Below are 20,609 nucleotides of genomic sequence, written 5' to 3'. Positions count from 1 at the left end.
GTGAGAAAAAGTGTTACCCGCTTATTTATCGTGTTTTAGTTGTGTCAGTAATTATTATCATCATTGTTACCACAGAAATAATAAGAGGATTTGATGGAATAGGGAACATAAATTTCATTTATTAGCTATTAGAAGTGTTTTCTTGATTTATTCAATTTACACTCCAACTTTATATATTAGCATCATCTTGAACAAATCAATACTTTTCGAATTAAAGAGTTTCAAAAGGATCTCTCAACTATGTTTCTGGATTATTCTGGATACGAGGCCCTTACTGAAATTAATTCTTCCTTTGGGAAGTATATCCTGTTATTGCAGCGGTTTGAAAGTTGTCGGGGCTTGAAAGGCCGGCTTGAAATGCTTAAGGATTTGGGGAAAGAATTCAAGATATTTGAGAAGCTGGATACAGATGACTTCAGAAAATCTAAAAATATGGTTCACAGATTTTATACTATGGTTATCTCTTTAAAGCAAATCATGGAAATTGGACCATTGATCAGGCGCAATCCTGCTGTGTTATTTGTCGAATTTGAGTGTCCGGTAGAAGACTGTCTGGATGAATTGGATCCGTTGCATCCACTGAACAGGGTCTACATATTCATTCATAAGCAATGGACCTATTATTATCAATATTATATAGTTGAGAAAGTAAAGAAATTAATTCTTAATATGGTTCCCGTAAAAGAAGATGATTGGAGTATTCTTCATAAAGTTGTTTATTCTGAAGGGTTCGTTGAAAGGCAATATAAAAAGAAGCAATACCTAGGTGACATCTACATTCCACAACCATTATTAAAAAGTAATAAAATTACTACTATGTCCAACTTTTCTCAACTCACTAGAATCTCCAAGGTTCGGGTCTACAGGTTCGACGCTGCAATAGTGTGTGATGCTAATAATTACAACAAAAAAACCCTGAATGTCAAAAAGCTTGAAGATACAGAGCTTCCCAATCTTATATGGACTCTGGAACCTGAGAAATTTTACGTTGACATGAAGCCTTACAAGGAACACCAGGAGAGAAAGAAATGGAGAGAAGAAGCCAAGCTTAATATGCAAGCTGAAGAACAGGAGAACAGCACTTCGAAGAACAGTGAAAACAACATTGAAGAACTTGAAGCATCAGCAGGATTGAAAAATATCATTAAAACTCCCCTTGCCAATAAGGTCGTTAATATAATTAATAACTACGCTGCTGTTGTAACAGGATATGTAACAGATGTAGAAAAAATAAATGATAGCAATCAACGGAAGGAAGACGATATACCAGAAATATCATACGGTGAGATAGGTCAAGAATTCGGAAGCCAACTTCAAGTTAGTTCAGGAACATCGATGGAAAATGCGTGCTTCCAGTCCAGATTCCAGAATAATTATGAAAATGATATATCTTGGAACACAACCATGCGAGATATAGATCCAGTTTACATGACAGAGCAATGCGCTAGGGTTTGGAGAAAGGAGCAACAAATGTTGGGTTTGGAGAAAGCTAAAGCTTTTGAAAGAAAACTTCATAAAGACACGATGATAGTAAGCAAAAAACAGTTCGAAGAACCAGGTAAAGATTCGAAAAGACGCAAAAGAGTTCATAATGTCACATCTAGAAGAATAATAGCAACCACGGCCAGTAAACACGATGATTTTAAGCAGGAAAAATACTGTTATGAAGAAGAAACACATGGCCTAATGAGAGACTACTTTAAGGTTAAGCTCAACATATCAGTTCATGGAAACCGAATGCAACGAGAAAAAGACAAGAGAAGCCATGCACTTACAATAGATAATAACTCGAACAATTTTGAGAACATCAACAACATGACCAATAAAACTCAAGAAGTTGGACTAGCCAGCTTAACCGATATCCACTTCAAGGATGTCGTAATTGTAAAGTTTAGAGGCTTCAGGTCCAAACTTAGAAAGCTTAGAATAAATGCCTAAGGAACAGTCTGTAAAATACTACCTCTATGATCAAAAAAGATAACCAAAACTTAATAAACAACATAAATATGCGGTATAGCGGAAGCCTTATTGCATTGTGAGGTGGTGTAGATGGGAATTGTGAACGGCATTACAATAAATAGACAATAATCAGATATTATGCTTCATATTATACGTATATCCATACATTATATCTCCCAAATGCAAATATCTTGATATCTTTTCCGGGGAAAACATGCATTCTTGCTGACAAGTTGGACTTCCCTGAAATTACTAGATTTTTGTCCAAAGAATAAATGTACTGTGATTATAACATCGCTTTTTGGTCTACATTTCGCAGATATTTTTGGTTTTGAGCAATAAGTAGTATAGAAAGTACTGATCTTCTCATATCCAAAGATAAACGGGTGATTGTCAAGGCAGACCTTACTGTATATGCACCTAGGCACGGCAGTTTTTATTTTTAGAAGATAGCTAGCCTCAAATTTGAAATTTGAAAGCTGCATGAAATTTCTTCAAATAGAAATATTACCATCGTAAACTAATTTAATCATTTTCACGCCAAGTTATTCGATTTTCCCTATATACTACGTAACTTAGTAGAGGAAAATGCTAACTTTCATGCGGATTATATTCTTTTCGTGGACAACGACTATTATGCTGGCCGGACAATCTAGGTTTGGAACCCTCTTCTGCCCCTGCAATGGGAACACAACGTAAGCATTTGTGAGTAAGGAGAGTGCATCTGCGCCGCAACCATTGGCACTACATTTTTGTTAAGTAGGCGCATTATTAATTTGAGCATATCTGATATTTAATTAGAGTGCCACGGCAAGAAGGAGGTTTGGCTTATTGGGAGTAGACGTATATTTACTAGATAATGTTGCAATTCAAATTAGTTTTGTTGGGTGACTCGTCTGTGGGTAAGTCTTCTATTGTCCACCGTTTTGTTAAGGATACATTTGACGAACTACGTGAAAGTACAATCGGTGCTGCTTTTCTATCTCAGTCTATCACGATTCATCCAAACGATGGTGGGGAAGTAAAGGATGTCATTATAAAATTTGAAATCTGGGATACTGCTGGTCAAGAAAGATACAAGTCATTGGCACCAATGTATTATAGAAATGCGAATGCTGCATTAGTAGTTTATGACATCACTCAAGAAGATTCACTACAAAAGGCAAGAAACTGGGTTGATGAATTGAAAAATAAGGTAGGTGATGATGACTTGGTTATTTACTTATTAGGGAACAAAGTGGATTTGTGTCAAGAATCAGCTAGTACTGAACCAAGTCCAGAATCCAATAAAGGTGAAGATGATGAACAAAAGGTAAGAGTAATCAGCACCGAAGAAGCGAAACAGTATGCACAAGAACAAGGGTTGTTGTTCCGAGAAGTAAGTGCTAAAACGGGTGAAGGCGTTAAAGAGATATTCCAGGATATTGGCGAGAAATTATACGATTCAAAGAAGGACGAAATTCTGTCCAAGCAAAATAGACAGATTAACGGAAGCAATAACGGGCAAGTAGATATTCATTTGCAAAGGCCTTCCACAAACGACCCCACATCCTGTTGTAGTTGATGAAGTTATATAATCTGTGTTCGAGAGAAAGAACAGAGTCGCTTTAATTATACGGGCACTCCGATAATATGCAGTGGATACTTAATAAAGTAAAAAGAGAAAGGAAGAGTACTCGCACATATGATTGTCTATATACTATATATATATATATATATATATATATATTTATATTTATACTGATAGCCGTCGGTAAAAATCTTCTATTTTCATAACGTATTTCTTCTACCACTAATATTTGAAAATTTAATAGTAACTATATTATACGATTTTTGCCTGCATCTAAATTACATAACCTGAAAAATAACCCTTGATGTATGTCATAAAAATTGAACGATAAAAAGGAAAGAGAAAAGAAAGTCCTGTTGTGGTTGTTCATGCGCTTGCCCATGTAGGCGCTATATTCAATGATTAAGCCAATGGCATAACATTATCGGCAAATTCACCAATAAAGTTACCAGCGGCCTTGTAGGAACAAATGATATAATCACCCCATTCGCCACCGCAAGATTTCAAACCGCAACCGACTTCAGAAGTTCCCTTCCACACGACTTGGGTAAAGTGGCCTGCGCTTTCGCTGAATCCAGGGTTTGAATAGTCGTAACTAGTAATTTCGTTATACCAAGCATCGACGGAGCCGGTTGTTCCATAACCCAATGCTAAGTTTTCACCGTATGGACCGCCAGAGTGTACCAAGTTCCCTGAACAGTCATAAGAGTCGGCGTAATTTTGTGCGTATGAGGCTAGGGTGTCGGACCATGTTAAAGAACCGGTGTCCTTGTGTAATGCCCTCTTGGTGTTGTGTTCGTTAACCATCGACGTTGAAAAATCAGAGTTCGAGTCCGAAGACTGAGTAGATGAGGCCGTTGATTGCGTGGTAGTAGCAGTGGTTGAACTAGCAGTGGTGGTTGTTGGCGTAGTTGGACTAGAAGTGGTGATTGGAGTGGTTGTGCCAGCAATTTGTGCTACCGATGTTGAAGGTGTAGCCGCAACATTCTGAGTGGATTCTTGCGTGGTACTTGTAAAGGATTGTACCGATGGTGCAACTGTGCTTGCAGTAGAGGATTCTTCAAAAGTTGCGGTAGAGAACGCATCGGAAGTGACAGATTCTGCCACCACGGCGCTCTCTTGAATGACAGTAGGAGCTACGCTGTCCACTTGAGCATTAGCAACCACTATAGGAGCCGATACAGTGGCAGTGGCAGTGGCAGTAGCAGTGGCAATGGCGGCGCTTGGAGAGCCCTTGGTAACGAATGTTGTTAGAGTCTGACCGTTTTCCACATAAACTATACCTTGTACCACCACAGTGGCTGCTTGATGAACGTGTTGTGTGACGGTGACAGCAACTGGAGCAGATAAAGCAACGGATGCAGATGCGGCCAGCAACGAGACTTTGGAAAATTTCATTTTTTGTAACGTGCTATATTAAAGGAGTGGTATTGTTTCTTACTGAGGTGTTTTGAGGAACGATGATATTAGAGCCAACAATATCATTACAGCGATATGTAACACTCTGCGACAAGCTTATATATACAAAGTACAAGAGAATTGCCTTGAACGACGTCTACGTTTCAAACTTACTACGCATAGAGAAATGCGGAAGATACACGAAATGTTTACCAAATGGCACACATGTTTATTCCCGCTATAGGAAAGATGATCTGTGAGCAGATCTCTCATTCGTTTCATAACGGGGTCCATTTTAGCGATGTGTTTTTTCTTTTTTTTAAACTTTTTCGTGAGCCCAGCTGGATTGGTTTTTTTTTTGGCATTTCGCGACTTTCGCGAAAATCTCGCGATCGATCGAGAAGATGGCGCAGTCCTTGTAGTGTGGTGAGGAAAGAAGTTCTTAAGGCACATTTCCAGAGTGGGGAGAACCGATGAGATGCAGATGGGTGATCTCTGCAGGATTACAAGAATGTGCATGAATGCAAGAACAAGATGATGGCAAATGGGCGAGCTGATTCTGATTTTTCTCGAGGCTAGAAGCATCCAAATCCGCTGTTTGATTACGTGCGTTCTTTTACCCGATACAGGAATTAGTATGGGTGACTGAAATATGTTTAGGGCGAGCCAAAACAGAATATAATCGAGTGATAGTACTAGTACTAATCAGCATTATGACGAAGTGAGGTCGAGACGGTCAGCCAAGAATTGTGGCTCGCTGTCGAACAGCTTTCCTAATGATCAAGTAGCCACTGAGAATATGAAAGTATTATTTTCTGTGCTACTTTCTATCTCTGGTGAGTTGCCAGTTTGTGTGTGCGATTCGAAGAAACACATTCCATTTAGAATTCATAGCGCCTGGCTTACACAATAGTTTATCATTTAAAACTATTTAATGTTTAGGTGGTGTTCGCGGATTCTATGGTCACACAATCTGCTGTCTTCATTCCTATGATATGATTGGGCTATATATTGTTACCCGGAAAATTGGCACATGAGTGGCGTTTCAAGGTGCTGCTAAAAATACAAGACCAGAAAAATGAAAACACACCCCTAAGAACTGCATAACAGTTTATATTGAGAAGGAACCGCTCTAATTAAAGAGTATTCAGCCTGAAAAGGATTAATATTTTGTCGCAGTTAATTACCAATATATAGGCAGCCTATCAAAAAGGAAGATAGAAACATCGAGAGCAAGGGAAGCGAACCATGTCTAAATTAGAAACTGTTTACTTATACGCCGGTGAAGAACAACCACGTGTTAAGTTGACCTGCATTAAGGAAGGTCTCACTCTACCTCAAGTTATCAAGTTTATCCATTCTATTCAAGAGTTGTACGGGATTGAATTGAAGACTTCAGAAACCATAACAGAGAATTTGAGAATAGATTGTGCGCCGGCGTATTTGAAGCCGGGCTGTAATCCTCATTTCTACATCCTTGAGTATGAAGAAATAAATGACACTTTTTTTATTTGGAAATCAGACGGTCGCTGGCAATTGAACAAGATGTCCATCCTATTGTACAGTGATAACGATTCTAACCTGGTCAAAAACACTTCCTGGAAAGGGGTTTTTCATAATGATCAAAGGTTCAAAAACTATGAAAAGCGGGGTTGGTTACAACTTTGTCTAGAAAAAATGAGCGAGGACCTATCGAAGCTAAACGTTGAACAATTTTGGTCTCAATACGATAAAATATGTCATAACATCTCTAAGCAAAAAAAAAAAAATGAACAGTTCAATATGGAGGTTTTCGACAATTTCAAAAACGTTGTCTCTATTGCTGTCATAAAGACTAAAGTCTCATCAAATAAACGACTTTTGACAGCAACTGTAAGAAAATACCATGACTCAATGAAAAAGAAAAATAACGTCCAAGAACAAAATTTCAAGGAAAATAGTTTGGAATCATGTTCAAACAATGGCCATTCTGCATCTCTGGAAAGCGAATCAAGACATTTCTCTCCAATGAACTCACTGTCGCCTTCTTTAATTACCGATGACGAAGCAGCTTCGACAGACTACATCTACAGAGACCTTGCATCTAAGCCTAACGCGAGTTTCATGCATTCAAGCGCAACAAATGATCTTATCAAGGCAAATTTCGAGAGCTATTTCAAAATGATGGCCGAAGACTATGAAACTTTTGACTTGAAAGCCTGGTCGAGACAAAGGCCTCGTAAGTTTCAGCTTGTAGAAAAAAAGAAAGTTACCAAGAATTCTACAAACAATCATCGTCCGCATAATAACGGCAAAATATCTTTTTAACGATTTCGGAAGAAACATATCTTTCCGTAGCATTTACATATCCATTGGATCAAACGAACAAAAATAAAAAGGCTTAAAAGTACGTATGTATATAGAAATTACCATTCAGTTTATCACGAAAGTGTGTATATTTATTTTTATAGCTACATGCGCGTCACGAGAAAATCGCATCATACGATGTGATTATATAATTTTTCATATTCTTCAGATTTTAAGCATGATGGGCCTCGGCTGCCTTGCTTGTTTGTTTATTTATTGGTTTTTACTGTAATTAAGGAAAAATAGGTCGTTTGACTATCTACCCTATTATAGAATTAACAAATACGTCTGCATTTTGCCACGCCCTTTTGCTAACCTTTTTTGCTTTCCTTTGGTGGCTGGTTCAGAGAGGTAAATACTAAAAATGTGGAGGTTGCAAATTGTACTCGTGCCGCCAACTGCCCAAGATGCCATTACATTTCTCGACGCCAATATGAATATAAGTGATATCTCACAATCAGCATTTCCTATGCTTCAGTATAATGAAAATATAATCATGAATAGCAGTGACAATAACGATAGAAACTCTTTCGCTGCGAACTCATCTTCACAAAAAGCTATTCAAGCAAGCAATAACAATTCTTTTCTCAATCACCTCCCGAATTGTAAAAAGTTTCTACATTTCACAAACGGTAACAATACACTTTTAGATCTATCAAATGAAATTTTACTCAAATTTGATAAACTTTATCCATATTTCAACGAGCCTATCGAAATCATGTCTTTACGAGATAGACACGGTTGTGATTTGGACTCTCAATTTATAATAAAAGATGTATTTGAAAGTGATGGTGTCGTTTTAGTAATTTTGAAAGATGAATTAGATTGGAGTAAAAATAAGCATATTTCATTATTACAGTTAGCAAGACAACGAAAACGGCCGAATAACAGGTTATCCGTAGAATCTATGGTTAATGAAGGCGTATCTTCTAAAACAAAAAAGGATGCTATCCACTTAGTAACCAAAAACTCGTTCAAGAAAAAGTTTACCAATAAGTCAAGGGTCTCAACGCCTCTAATGAATGAAATTTTACCGCTTGCAAGCAAGCATGATGCACTGAATAAGGGAAATGGTTCCATACGACCTCCCCCGATATTAATTGCTTCTGATATAAACAAGTATCCACAAGATCGTAACCATGCAAAGAGAGAGCCTGATATATACGAAGGTGATAGTGATAAAGAAAATATGCCCTCAATATCTGTTGAGGAACAGAAAAAAGATGGCTCCAAGTTACATGAAGTGATAAACCCAGATAACGTACGCAATTCTTCAGAAAAGCCTGCTTTTGAGCTCCCAAGTGAAAATTCCTCGCAGATTTCGTATGATTCAATTGATACCGATTTCCAATTGAGCACTACTTCTATTACGAATTCTGATATGCATACGCAAGATCACAACACTTCTAGCGCGGTCTACAGCGCTAGGAAGAGCTCTTTAGAGACTAAAGTTCAAAACAAAAAAAGTGAGGATCTTCGATTGGATGACAAAAATAGAAGTGAAAATTATAGAAGAATAGAAACATTTTCAGATGAAGAAGACTTTAATAATACGGATAACGATCACGTAGATTCTTTTGTGAACAGTTCCAAGAAGGCTTTGGTGGGTTTTCGGGATATTAATTCTGATTTCGATGGCGTTTCCTTCAATAGTGATATCGAAGATGCAGTACAAAGTACCCAGACTACCAAAAGTGCTATTTATCCCTCCTTTTATTCTAACAACAGTTTATATCGAAATAAAGGTAAGGAGGACTTATTCCGCCTTGTCGAGAATGAGTTCCCTGTTAAATCATTGAGCGATGCCTCATCTAAGTTAAATAAGAAAGGGGTAAAGATAAAAGACACTATCCGGAAACTAAATAAGTTTAAACCTTATAAGGAAACTGAGACTCTAAGAAATAACACTATCACGGAATCACGCTTTAAAAATTGTGCTCCAAGGACAAAACTTAATGTCACGTCTAAAAATTCAGGTATTGTTCGTCTGGATACCAAGCATCCTAATGGTCTTCATGGTGTTGATTCCCTTGGTCAAATTGCAAAGGTCGGAAGAATAACGGTGAAGCGAAAAATTGATGGTGTTGAATCAAAAATTATAGAATTTAGAAGGAAAAAGAATATGGAAAATAAATCTTTGAAAGATATTTTTGCAAACACTGGGAAATCGCTAAACACAAATTCGACCATAAAAGTAGTTAAGTTGAAGAGAGATACTGTTGCTAATCCTAAAGAAGAAATGGAGGCAATCTCTAATAGCGCACGACAGACGCAAAACTCACATAAGGTGACTATGAAGGGATCAACACCAGGAGAAAAAGAAAATGGCCGAGCAATGCCACCGCAGTTCAAAAAAGTTAAAATTGCAAAGTCACATTCTTCATCCTCCTCATCTTCTTCAGGTTCGCTCGAATCCTTGTCAGAGAGCTCCTCCTCAGATGATTCGGACGATAATTCTAACTCAAGGAACGTACAAGTGAAAAAAATTAACTTCAGGACAGGTCATGAATCGACTGGAAGCTCTAGTGACCAACTTATGCTAGATTTAGACGGGAATGAAGCAAGTTCAAACAAATATCAAACACCTACGTATGTTGAGAGCGATGAATTTGATGAATAAGTAAATTATTATGAAGAGAAATTTGAAATCACCTTAAGTATTGTTGACAAAAGAATGTAGTGTTTTTTTAAAGAATATTATGAAATGACATGGAATCATGTTTGAAATTTCAAGGAGATGTCAGCGCAAGAGAGCTGATAGTTCAATGTTGACATTTTATATATAATTGTAATGGACTTTAGTAATTTGTTACCTCTTTAAGCATTCTGGACTATAAGTCCCGCAAAAAAAATAATTGGTTGCTAAGAGATTCGAACTCTTGCATCTTACGATACCTGAGTATTCCCACAGTTAACTGCGGTCAAGATGTTTTATCTTGAATCAGGCGCCTTAGACCGCTCGGCCAAACAACCATATAATTGTTGGAAATACAGCTTTTGAATTAAATCCAGTTTCTTAAACTATAAAGACTAAGTAAATCAAAAATACCAAAGAAAAATTACTAGTCGGTGATAATTAGTGGTTGTGTTGATAAATAGTAGTTTTGTAAGTTGTAATAATTAAGAATAAGTCGTTCTTTCTTAAGTTATATAAGAGAGGTATATAAAACACACGCTGATTGGTTATATGAAACCCAATGGTTCAGACATAACTTGGAACATTGATGATAAGACTTTGGTGATATCTCATCTTCTTAGATGTTAAGTTTTGGTCAATTAATAGATCTTTATTTTACTATTGCAGTAAATTCTATTATTAGAATTTGCCTAATCCAATTTATACGAATGAATATATATTTGTAATTACTTATTCCAACAAGTTGAGTTGTAGTACTGATTAAAAGTAAAATCAAATCTCCTTTAATTATATACTAGAAGTATATAAAACTGAGAGACAGATGAATTCCCGAATAATTGTTTGGATTCCATTGTTGATATAGGCAATATTATTATGTATACAAAATATGCTAAAATCTCTCCTTCAGGATACAAGAATCTACAAAAGGGAACCGAAAATTTCACATAGTAATGTGTATATTTTGTTTTCTTGTTTTATACGTTGATATGCATCATCCTATTACACCATCATTCCTTGCGTTTCAGCTTACACGAATTCGATGACAGCTTCTAATAACTTATACCATTTTCTAACACCGTATATGATAGAGTACTAGTAGTATGACTACTAGTTGATAGATCATAGTCGATTTTTATTCTAACAGAATAATAAGTCACCATTCGAACATTTTTTATTTTAAAAAGTTGCTTCCTTTCGTTTTTTCCAAAGTTTCGAAGAGAAATTCTAACAATTATCCCAAAATTGCTCAATCTCACTTATAATAACATTAGGATGTCACGGAAGAATTATATAGATGAGCACATAGAAGAAGAAGATTTGATTTTAAGTTTGAAGTTTTCTTAACATTTTGACAAAAGCTCCTCAAGTGAAAGGAAAAATTTAATTAACCTAAATCTATATATTTTCTATTCTTTTGAGTAACGTCATGAAAGTTTATTAGTATGATAACTTGAACTTAGCTTATTTTAAGATTTCTAACAAGTTTTCACTGTTTCATTCTCTCTTATTTATTATTTTGTCTGCAACTATGTACTTTGAGTTTATTTACTTTTCTGCAAAAGAACAATTTCCCATCCGATTATCCCGCCTTTCGGTACAATCATTATCTTGAATAACAAAAGAGCTTCCTGATTCCTCAATAGGTCAGTCAGTAATCACCTCATCTAAAGCTTTTGTCGTTTTGAGAATTGAATCCTTTCTTTTTGTGTGATTCCGGAAGAATCAACTTTAAGTCCGAAATTGATCGGCGAGCAAAGGTTAACGCCGTATCCTTACTAGAACTCTCGGCGGTTATTTGCAATTTTCTACTCCAACGGAGATCAATGCCAACAAAAAAGCAAAAAAGGATGGGGTAAAAAAAATAAGGACGTTGAAGCAAAGAAGTTATAAAACAAGTAGTGTTTGACTGTTTCACTTCTTGGCGTAAAAGATATATCAGCCCATTTAATAAGAGTAGGTATATTTACAAAAACAAGCAGATATTTAGTTAAGTTTTTTATTTGATATAAGCGATGTCTGAAAAATTATCCTTTAATAATAGGGTTGTTGTAATTACGGGAGCTGGAGGTGGTCTGGGTAAAGTTTATGCACTAGCTTACGCAAGTAGAGGTGCAAGAGTGGTTGTTAATGATTTAGGTGGCACTTTGGGTGGTTCAGGCCATAACTCTCGAGCTGCAGATTTGGTAGTAAATGAAATCAAAAAAGCTGGAGGTCTAGCTGTAGCAAATTACGATTCTGTTAATGAAAACGGAGAAAGAATAATTGAAACTGCTATAAAAGAATTTGGCAGGGTTGATGTGTTAATCAACAATGCTGGAATACTACGAGATGTATCATTTGCAAAGATGACAGAACGTGAGTTTGCATCTGTAGTAGATGTTCATCTAACTGGCGGCTATAAACTATCACGGGCTGCATGGCCTTATATGCGCTCTCAGAAGTTTGGTAGAATTATTAACACTGCCTCCCCGGCTGGTTTATTCGGAAACTTTGGTCAAGCTAATTATTCAGCAGCTAAAATGGGATTGGTTGGTTTGGCTGAAACCCTAGCGAAAGAGGGTGCCAAATACAACATTAATGTTAATTCGATTGCACCATTAGCTAGATCACGTATGACGGAAAACGTTTTACCACCACATATTTTAAAGCAATTAGGACCAGAAAAAATTGTTCCTTTAGTACTCTATTTAACACATGAAAGTACAAAGGTGTCGAACTCTATTTTTGAATTAGCCGCTGGATTCTTTGGGCAGCTCAGATGGGAAAGATCCTCTGGACAGATTTTCAAACCAGACCCTAAGACATACACGCCTGAATCAATTTTATGTAAATGGAAGGATATTACAGATTTTAAGGATAAGCCGTTTAACAAAACGCAACATCCAGACCAACTTTCAGATTATAATGATTTGATCGCGAAAGCCAAAAAATTACCTTCAAATGATCAAGGCTTAGTGAAAATCAATTCGCTTCGTGATAAAGTCGTGATAATTACAGGTGCAGGGGGTGGCCTTGGGAAGTCACACGCCCTTTGGTTTGCACGTTACGGTGCAAAAGTGGTCGTGAATGATATTAAGAATCCATTTTCAGTTGTTGAAGAGATCAATAAATTGTACGGTGAGGGTACAGCCATTTCGGACACTCATGACGTAGTAACTGAAGCGCAAAGTATTATCGATACTGCGACAGAGAAATTTAAGAGAGTGGACATTTTGGTCAATAATGCCGGTATCTTGCGTGACAGGTCATTCTTGAAAATGAAGGATGAAGAATGGTTTGCTGTCCTGAAAGTTCATCTTTTCTCAACGTTTGCGCTGTCGAAGGCAGTATGGCCAATATTCACAAAACAGAAGTCTGGATTTATTATCAACACTACATCTACCTCAGGAATATATGGTAATTTTGGACAAGCTAATTATGCTGCTGCAAAGGCTGCTATTTTAGGCTTTAGTAGAACTATTGCATTGGAAGGTGCCAAGAGAGGAATTATCGTCAATGTTATTGCTCCTCATGCCGAAACTGCTATGACCAAGACTATATTTTCGGAAACGGAATTATCAAATCACTTCGATGCATCTCAGGTTTCCCCACTTGTTGTTCTGTTGGCATCCGAAGAATTACAAAGGTATGCTAGTAAAAAGGTGACTGGTCAATTATTCGAGGTCGGTGGTGGTTGGTGCGGACAAACAAGATGGCAAAGAAGCACTGGTTATGTCTCTGTTAAAGAGACTATTGAACCAGAGGAAATTGAGGAGAATTGGAACCATGTAACTGATTTCGGTGGTAGTACTATCAATCCAAGTTCTACAGAGGAGTCTTCTATGGCGATTTTGCAGTCTGTACAGAAAGCGCATTCTTCAAAGGAACCAAATGATGGAGTTTTCAAGTATACTACTAAAGATTGTATATTGTACAATCTAGGGCTTGGATGCACGAGCAAGGAGCTTAAGTACACCTACGAAAATGATCCGAACTTCCAAGTTTTGCCCTCGTTTGCCGTCATTCCATTTATGCAAGCTACTGCTACACTATCTATGGATAATTTAGTTGATAATTTCAATTATGCAATGTTATTGCATGGGGAGCAATACTTCAAACTCTGTACACCGAAGTTACCAAGTAATGGAACGTTGAAAACAGTTGCTAAACCTTTACAAGTTCTTGACAAGAATGGTAGAGCTGCTTTAGTAGTTGGTGGCTTCGAAACTTATGACACCAAAACTAAGAAACTCATAGCTTATAATGAGGGATCATTTTTCATTAGAGGTGCACATGTACCTCAGAAAAAGCAGATAACGGATGGGGATAGGGCAAAATTTGCTATCCAACGATTCGATGCACCATCTGAAAAGGCACCTGATTTTGAGATCGAAATTTCCACAAATAAAGACCAAGCCGCATTGTACAGATTGTCTGGAGATTTTAACCCTTTGCATATCGATCCTACGTTAGCCAAAGCAGTCAAATTCCCTGCGCCAATCTTACATGGTCTTTGTACTTTGGGTGTTAGTGCGAAGGCATTATTTGAACATTATGGCCCATATGAAGAGTTGAAAGTGAGGTTTACCAACGTAGTGTTTCCGGGTGATACGCTAAAAGTCAAAGCTTGGAAACAAGGTGAAGTTGTTATCTTCCAGACAATTGATATGACAAAAAACGTTGTCGTCTTGGATAATGCTGCCATAAAACTATCGCAAGCAAAATCAAAATTATAACCAAAAAGATAATAAAGCAAAAAGAAAATATAGCGACTATATTAGTTTTTTCTTCAACAGTTTGTCAGACCATATGTCTGTGTAAGTATTTTCATAATGTTCTCTACATAACGTTATTTGTTTCAAATACTTCTCCTTTACGGACCCAACTTTTTTGTCATGTATAATATTAATAGTTTTATTCTATATCGAGGAAAACGATGGATAATAATACAAAGTGTATGTAGGGTAGGTATATAGATACATGCATATAGTGGAAAGAGGATGTTAAGGGTCAAAACCATTATGGCAAGACATTAATCCAAAAATTCATAAATTCAGTTTCATTCAATATTTTGTTTTCACACTTAAACATCAAATGATTTAAGCCTTCCGTTAGGCGAATATCAAAAATTTCAGTCATATTATTAAGTTTATCATTATAATTAGCAGCAGCATCATTATTACTACTGCTGCCATTTGCTAAACTTTCAATACCTTGCTTTATATCGTTACCAATAACACTATTTTCTTGTTGCGGAGGTTGTGAGAGGTTATTGTTTGAATTTGAAGTTCTGGATTTCACAGGCTCCTTATTGATCGTTAATAGAGTTTCAGTATCCTTCAACGATGAGTTTAGATGAGATTGTAAAGTTAAGAATGTTTGCATTGGCTGTAACATGAAGGAAAAAGCATTTTCGTTTTGACTCAGTTCACTACCGTTGAAAATATACTCCACCCAATTTTGATTGCACGATGGTCTGGAACCCGGCAAAGGCTTAGTTGCCTGTGAATACAAACTTTTGGAAGAAAAAATAAAAATATTTTTTATCAATTTATAGGGTTTGCATTCCATAGTGTGTTGCTCTGAGAGCAATTGAATTTCCTTTTGAATAGACTTTATAATATTATACTTGGGAATTTTCAAATGTTCGCTTTCTAAGGAGTTTGTTTGCTCGTTATCTGATGTCGTTGATCGTTCATTCTTGACTTCGGATGGCATTGTCCCTGGTTTGGCTATTAATTTCTTGAAATTGTTTGGGTTCAATAAATAATCTTCGGTTAGAAAAGAACGATTATAGCCATTGCCCAGACCTTCGAAATGATTGAAGTCATAGTCTGCTTGATCAATAAGATCTTCACGGTTTGATTCCAGTTCAATATCATTATCGAGAGCAGATATAGCCAATGCACCTGCTGCAGCGGGACCACCACCAATAGCTAGATAATTTTCAAATTCAAATTTGTCAAATTCTAAATTAATCTCACCCCTTTCGTTCAAATCCTGTAATTCTGGAAAAAACTCCTTTTGTATTAAGTAGTTGAAATAATTCGTTAAAGTGGTTGCATCTTTGTAAATCAAAGCGCTTGGATCATTAAATATATGTGCGTTTTGAAAGATCAAAAGCATATCGATGATAAAATCATATATCTTCGAATATTGACCAATTTCAAGGTTTTGTTTCACGATTGATAAAGCCATTGGGTTATGTACTATTTCATAATATTCAGGTAATTCATCTTTATCAACTAATTCCATAAACGGTTCACTTAGATTAACCTTGTCGTCAGAATTTTTAGGAGATAATGAACCAAGCAAAGCCTGGTTGATTTTTTTTTCTGTACCATCAACAAGTTTATCGAAATAGTGCAGTAGTTTAACTTTTACCTCACTATTAATTAAATAGTTTCTTTTCAGATTCTTCGCTTTCAAAACTTCAAATTCGATTAACATTACTACTTGCATGGAGTTTTTTACAATCAAACTGTCATATTCATTGTATGCTTGACAGTTTTTCGTTAAAAGTTCAACATCCAAAAGAAAATTGCTTGGGCCATCTTCGTATTCATAGTCTCTTGATTTAATTTCATTAATAGACATCGGCTGTTGAATCTTATAATAATACTGTGGGTGAAATTTCCTACTTGGTAGTTTAATGAAATCCTTAAAAATCTCTTTATATTTATCAATAAGAACATCCAAAGTGAAACTGATGAATCTATTAAACTTAGGTATGTGCCAGTCATCTAGAAAAAGTTCTGATTTAGGGTTTAATGGGGCGTTATAATCGACATGCGGAGTTTCCTCTTGGTTTTTTGGATGTTTTCCCGGCAAGTACTTGGGCCTTTCATCACTGCCACTTGCCTCACTTGTTAACTTCCGCTTCTTAACCACCATGTTCGTACTTCCTTTTGACTCTTTTGCTTTGGTGTCCATTAGAATAACACCTTGAACTTTGTTTTGAATATCTACTTCTACCGTATTTTTCTTTTTTTTTTTTTATTATCATCTGTAATCGTCAAGAGTGATTTTCGTCACACTATACTACTTACTCCATATATATACATATGTATGTGTATATAGAGGTTGTTAGTTATACAAAAAGTTCGTTAAAAGGGAACCGTCAAGGGACCCGGTTTGTCTACCTTGGACTGGCTCAAAATTTCATCAAGAATGTTCGAGTGTAGCTTCTTTAACTGTTCTTTTGTTATTCTAGTTGAATCTGGGGATGTAAGCACAGTGAATGTATTTGTCCTTGGAGCCGCATGGGTAGCGGATCGCTCTGCAGATCGGCTCGAAGGTACTGAACGCCCACTGGTGTTGTCATCGCCTGCACTTCTGCCGTCCTCTGGGGAGACTTCACCCTCTTCCTGTTGTTTTTTATCGAGAGCTTCTTGCAGGTCTGTTCCTTGAATCACAATCCCACTGTTATTTATCATCGATATGTCTATTAGCTTATCGTTTGTGTTTGCGACAATTTCCCTTAGTTCTTGCTCCCTCGCCAGCAGTTTCTGTTCGTGCTCCTTCAATCGCATTTGCTCGGCATCATACTCGCTGTTTGCGTTTCCTTGGCTTCCGTAGCCCGCCTGTTGTTCCCTCAGCAAAGCTTCATCTTCCTCCCTGGCATGATGTCTACAACAGCTAATTATGGCTCCCATTCTAGTAGCTCGATTTTGTCGTTGTGGCCTCTATTACCACGCCCGTTCTTGCTCTGTCAATACGTCTCTTTTGTTCTTAGTCCTTTCTTGTTATTCGTGAGGCGGGTAGCCAGTGGTTTATGTCTTGCAACGTTTCTTGCTAGATAAACTACAAATTGCTCACAAGCATTAAAGTGGGTGCTCGGTAGACAAAAAGGTGGACGTAGCATAAGGATGTCATCTTTGCTTAGAGTACACTGTGCTAGGCCGTTACCACAATGGTCGGTGGCGCTTTCTGCCGCTAGACAGAAAGCCAGACCCATTCACTCTTCTGCTACAAACAGAGACTTCATGTCGTGGTTCAAGAGGAAGAAGCAAGAAAAGCATAAAGAGCCTGTAAAGGACACTAAACAGTTAATAAAAGATATTGAAGAGGGCAAGGCCGAAGCTTCCTCCCAGTCCTCCTTCAAAAGCAAGAATAGGCTGGAATTAATACCTGAGAATTTTATTGGCGAAGGATCTGGACGGAATAAGAGACAGAAGGAGTTGAAGCATGCTGTCTCCACCGCTCCCTTCAACCAATGGTTAACCAGAAGTAAAATCACTACAGAAAATGAGTTAAATGATACGATATCGCAGGTAGCTAAAACAACACTGGGCAAAGAAGACGAAGACGTCCAATTCCCTGATTTGGTAGCTAAATTTCAATTTACCAAGCTTTTGCAAGCAAAATCTGGTTATCTAATTCCTGATTATAAACTAACCACTTTAAATACTCCCCTGCACTTTAAAATATATATTAAGGAGAAAATATTAGGACCTGTGAACAATCCCAAAACCGCTTTCAAAGAATCTGAGCCTAACGCTATCCATCCTTTTTCTGATAACTACACCTCACCAAACATTTTTGTGGTTGAAGACATCTCTCTGAAAGAGCAAAAAAGTAAGTATGATACTATTATGAAAGAAATTCAAAAGCTGGAAGATGAGGCAACGAAAAAAGCTCTGGCAACAGCAAGATCCGCCTAGCTTACGTTAATACTGTTATTATAATTACTATTACTACATTAGTATCTTGTACATATATATACTCTACTTGAAGAACTTTGAATATTTCTATATCCTGTTATGGTTTAGAATTTTTTTCTTTGATCATTTCTTTTTTTGGTTAGTCATTTTTGTGGTCATATCGTCTCTTTGGCGGCTAACTTGTGAAATGTCGAGGGAGGCACCTGTTATATATTAGAACTACCAAAATTTATCAAGAAACTGGAACACGAGAAATATACCAGCAATGTTGGGATGTTTAAGCACACTGCTGGTTCTCCTAGCTGGCGGAGGTAGTTTGATTCTCCCAGCAGTTCAAAGCAAAACCGTGTCAGATCCTAACTTATGTCCAGGTTACAATTCACAAAGAGTTTCTCCCTTCCTTTCCAGTTGTGTATGTACAATGAACCTACTGATATACTAGTGTAATTTCTAGATTTTATTACTAACAAGAGCCACGTTTAGAAACAAAATCTGAATAAATGCATGTTCCGCTATTTCGATGAACAATATGCGTTTTGCCGGTCATGCGTCACTGTGAATAATGAAACAATGGAAGACTTAAATAACTGCAGATGTATAGAATGTGCCTTGAGCTCTCTTAAGAGAAGTTGCTTTCAAGATTACTGTACCTCTAACGATGAATATGAAGAGTTGCTGGTTTTTATTGAACAATTTCAATCGACAAATAAAGTTATCGACAACGGAGTGACTTTGAAATCCAACGACAACAAATTTTCAAGTAAGAAATTGTCCTATTTTGTTGGCCAAAATCATACAATTTTTAGGAATCCTTTGCCATTCGAGAAAAAGCAATTAATTTCTGCATTATTAAACTCTTTAACGAACAATCAAGACACAAAATCGTCGTTTGATATGTTCAAAAAAATTGACACTGATGATGAAATCCAAATTTTGCACAAAAGAGGGAGTAACGATAAAACTTTATCTGAATCACCAAGTGATGTAGATAGAAGCGAGAATCACAGCGGCACAAACACCAAGAAACAGGGAAATGACAGCGAGGATAATGGGACTAAAGAGATTAATGAGGATGCCTGCAGTGTTATTTTTGATGAAAACGATAGTATAGATAACAGCCTTGATAGTGAGAAAATACTTACAAAAAACTCCCCATTTCACACTGCAACTAAAACTCATACCACCTATCCTTCTAGCAAACAATCATGGACTCCTTTAGAGCGAAGAACAGTTTCTACTAGTTATTTGGTGGATGAATGCCAAGGTACAAAAGCAATAACCACGATAAATTCTTCTCACGATACTAACATTGAAACTGAAACAAGAACTACCCTAGCCATGTCAACAGAGGAAAGAAAAGTATGGTTTCCCAAAACCACGATTATAACAAACACTGCAACTACTACGTCTTCAAACGTCATGATTGTCATCACAACAAATTTATTACTAACGGAAATTAATGCACATGAGTTAAAGAAGAAAACTGGAATTAAAGTTGGTATTTTCAGCGCTAATGACGAGGCCGTTTCATCGGATGAGAGAAGTGTACAAACAGAAGCAAAAAGTAACCGAATTTCTAATCCAGGCACAGCTAGCCAACAAACTAACTTGTTCGCTACAACTACCCCGCATTTATCCCCCCAATCGGCACTTGGTTCCAGTGAATACATATCGGCGGCATCTCAACTAGACAAAAGGATATTCTTGTTTACTGTTATTACAGTCTCCATTACTACTTTAATGATGTTGGGGCTTTCCTACCGGTCACGAGTATCCCTTAGAGATCATAACGTTGATGAATCAGAAGACGATGATGACTGGTCCAATGAAGAAATTGAATTTGATGAAGAGTATTTCTATTCTCTTCCTGTAAGTATACCAGAAAAAGGAATCAGTTTGGATAAAATGGCACAGCAACTTGGTGTAGAATAGTCATACAATGATCGTACCTGTTTTTTTTACAGATCTCTTTATATACATTGCTTTTTATACATTCTTTTACCGCTCTTTTTCGTTCACAATTCTCAGAAGGTACTGTTGGCTGCACACTTTTGTT

The 20,609-nt window shown here is 36.9% G+C and overlaps 10 protein-coding genes and 1 non-coding gene across 11 annotated transcripts; 7 read left to right on the top strand and 4 right to left on the bottom strand.

Annotated features, from left to right (window-relative positions):
* Positions 1 to 240: 240 nt before the first annotated feature.
* Positions 241 to 1,938, top strand: SMKI11G2230 (uncharacterized protein; the record flags this gene model as incomplete). Its single annotated transcript, XM_056223924.1, has 1 exon — positions 241 to 1,938. The coding sequence occupies one exon, from the start codon at positions 241 to 243 to the stop codon at positions 1,936 to 1,938; it is 1,698 nt and encodes a 565-aa protein (XP_056077893.1).
* Positions 1,939 to 2,818: 880 nt separating this feature from the next.
* Positions 2,819 to 3,523, top strand: YPT52 (Rab family GTPase YPT52; the record flags this gene model as incomplete). Its single annotated transcript, XM_056223923.1, has 1 exon — positions 2,819 to 3,523. The coding sequence occupies one exon, from the start codon at positions 2,819 to 2,821 to the stop codon at positions 3,521 to 3,523; it is 705 nt and encodes a 234-aa protein (XP_056077892.1).
* A 408-nt stretch (positions 3,524 to 3,931) lies between these two features.
* Positions 3,932 to 4,927, bottom strand: PRY2 (sterol-binding protein; the record flags this gene model as incomplete). Its single annotated transcript, XM_056223922.1, has 1 exon — positions 3,932 to 4,927. The coding sequence occupies one exon, from the start codon at positions 4,925 to 4,927 to the stop codon at positions 3,932 to 3,934; it is 996 nt and encodes a 331-aa protein (XP_056077891.1).
* Positions 4,928 to 6,175: 1,248 nt separating this feature from the next.
* On the top strand, positions 6,176 to 7,234 carry FPT1 (chromatin-associated RNAPIII regulator FPT1; the record flags this gene model as incomplete). Its single annotated transcript, XM_056223921.1, has 1 exon — positions 6,176 to 7,234. One exon carries the CDS (start codon positions 6,176 to 6,178, stop codon positions 7,232 to 7,234), a length of 1,059 nt encoding a protein of 352 aa, XP_056077890.1.
* A 403-nt stretch (positions 7,235 to 7,637) lies between these two features.
* On the top strand, positions 7,638 to 9,893 carry TOF2 (Tof2p; the record flags this gene model as incomplete). The annotated part of the gene is made up of 1 exon (XM_056223918.1): positions 7,638 to 9,893. One exon carries the CDS (start codon positions 7,638 to 7,640, stop codon positions 9,891 to 9,893), a length of 2,256 nt encoding a protein of 751 aa, XP_056077889.1.
* A 236-nt stretch (positions 9,894 to 10,129) lies between these two features.
* On the bottom strand, positions 10,130 to 10,246 carry Smki_11.trna12L. Its single transcript has 2 exons — positions 10,209 to 10,246; positions 10,130 to 10,173 (listed from the first exon to the last, which is right to left on the bottom strand). It is a non-coding gene; the product is annotated as a tRNA-Leu (tRNA).
* Positions 10,247 to 11,923: 1,677 nt separating this feature from the next.
* On the top strand, positions 11,924 to 14,626 carry FOX2 (bifunctional hydroxyacyl-CoA dehydrogenase/enoyl-CoA hydratase FOX2; the record flags this gene model as incomplete). Its single annotated transcript, XM_056223917.1, has 1 exon — positions 11,924 to 14,626. One exon carries the CDS (start codon positions 11,924 to 11,926, stop codon positions 14,624 to 14,626), a length of 2,703 nt encoding a protein of 900 aa, XP_056077888.1.
* A 283-nt stretch (positions 14,627 to 14,909) lies between these two features.
* RSC4 (Rsc4p) lies at positions 14,910 to 16,784 on the bottom strand (the record flags this gene model as incomplete). The annotated part of the gene is made up of 1 exon (XM_056223916.1): positions 14,910 to 16,784. One exon carries the CDS (start codon positions 16,782 to 16,784, stop codon positions 14,910 to 14,912), a length of 1,875 nt encoding a protein of 624 aa, XP_056077887.1.
* A 212-nt stretch (positions 16,785 to 16,996) lies between these two features.
* Positions 16,997 to 17,545, bottom strand: MEH1 (Meh1p; the record flags this gene model as incomplete). The annotated part of the gene is made up of 1 exon (XM_056223915.1): positions 16,997 to 17,545. The coding sequence occupies one exon, from the start codon at positions 17,543 to 17,545 to the stop codon at positions 16,997 to 16,999; it is 549 nt and encodes a 182-aa protein (XP_056077886.1).
* Positions 17,546 to 17,758: 213 nt separating this feature from the next.
* MRPL13 (mitochondrial 54S ribosomal protein mL50 MRPL13) lies at positions 17,759 to 18,553 on the top strand (the record flags this gene model as incomplete). Its single annotated transcript, XM_056223914.1, has 1 exon — positions 17,759 to 18,553. The coding sequence occupies one exon, from the start codon at positions 17,759 to 17,761 to the stop codon at positions 18,551 to 18,553; it is 795 nt and encodes a 264-aa protein (XP_056077885.1).
* A 265-nt stretch (positions 18,554 to 18,818) lies between these two features.
* SMKI11G2140 (uncharacterized protein) lies at positions 18,819 to 20,485 on the top strand (the record flags this gene model as incomplete). The annotated part of the gene is made up of 2 exons (XM_056223913.1): positions 18,819 to 18,965; positions 19,037 to 20,485. 2 exons carry the CDS (start codon positions 18,819 to 18,821, stop codon positions 20,483 to 20,485), a joined length of 1,596 nt encoding a protein of 531 aa, XP_056077884.1.
* Positions 20,486 to 20,609: the final 124 nt, after the last annotated feature.

This window comes from Saccharomyces mikatae (assembly GCF_947241705.1).
Source record: "Saccharomyces mikatae IFO 1815 strain IFO1815 genome assembly, chromosome: 11".
NCBI lineage: Eukaryota > Fungi > Ascomycota > Saccharomycetes > Saccharomycetales > Saccharomycetaceae > Saccharomyces > Saccharomyces mikatae.
Note: the sequence above shows the minus strand (reverse complement) of the source record. Positions and strands in the feature narration are given on the sequence as shown.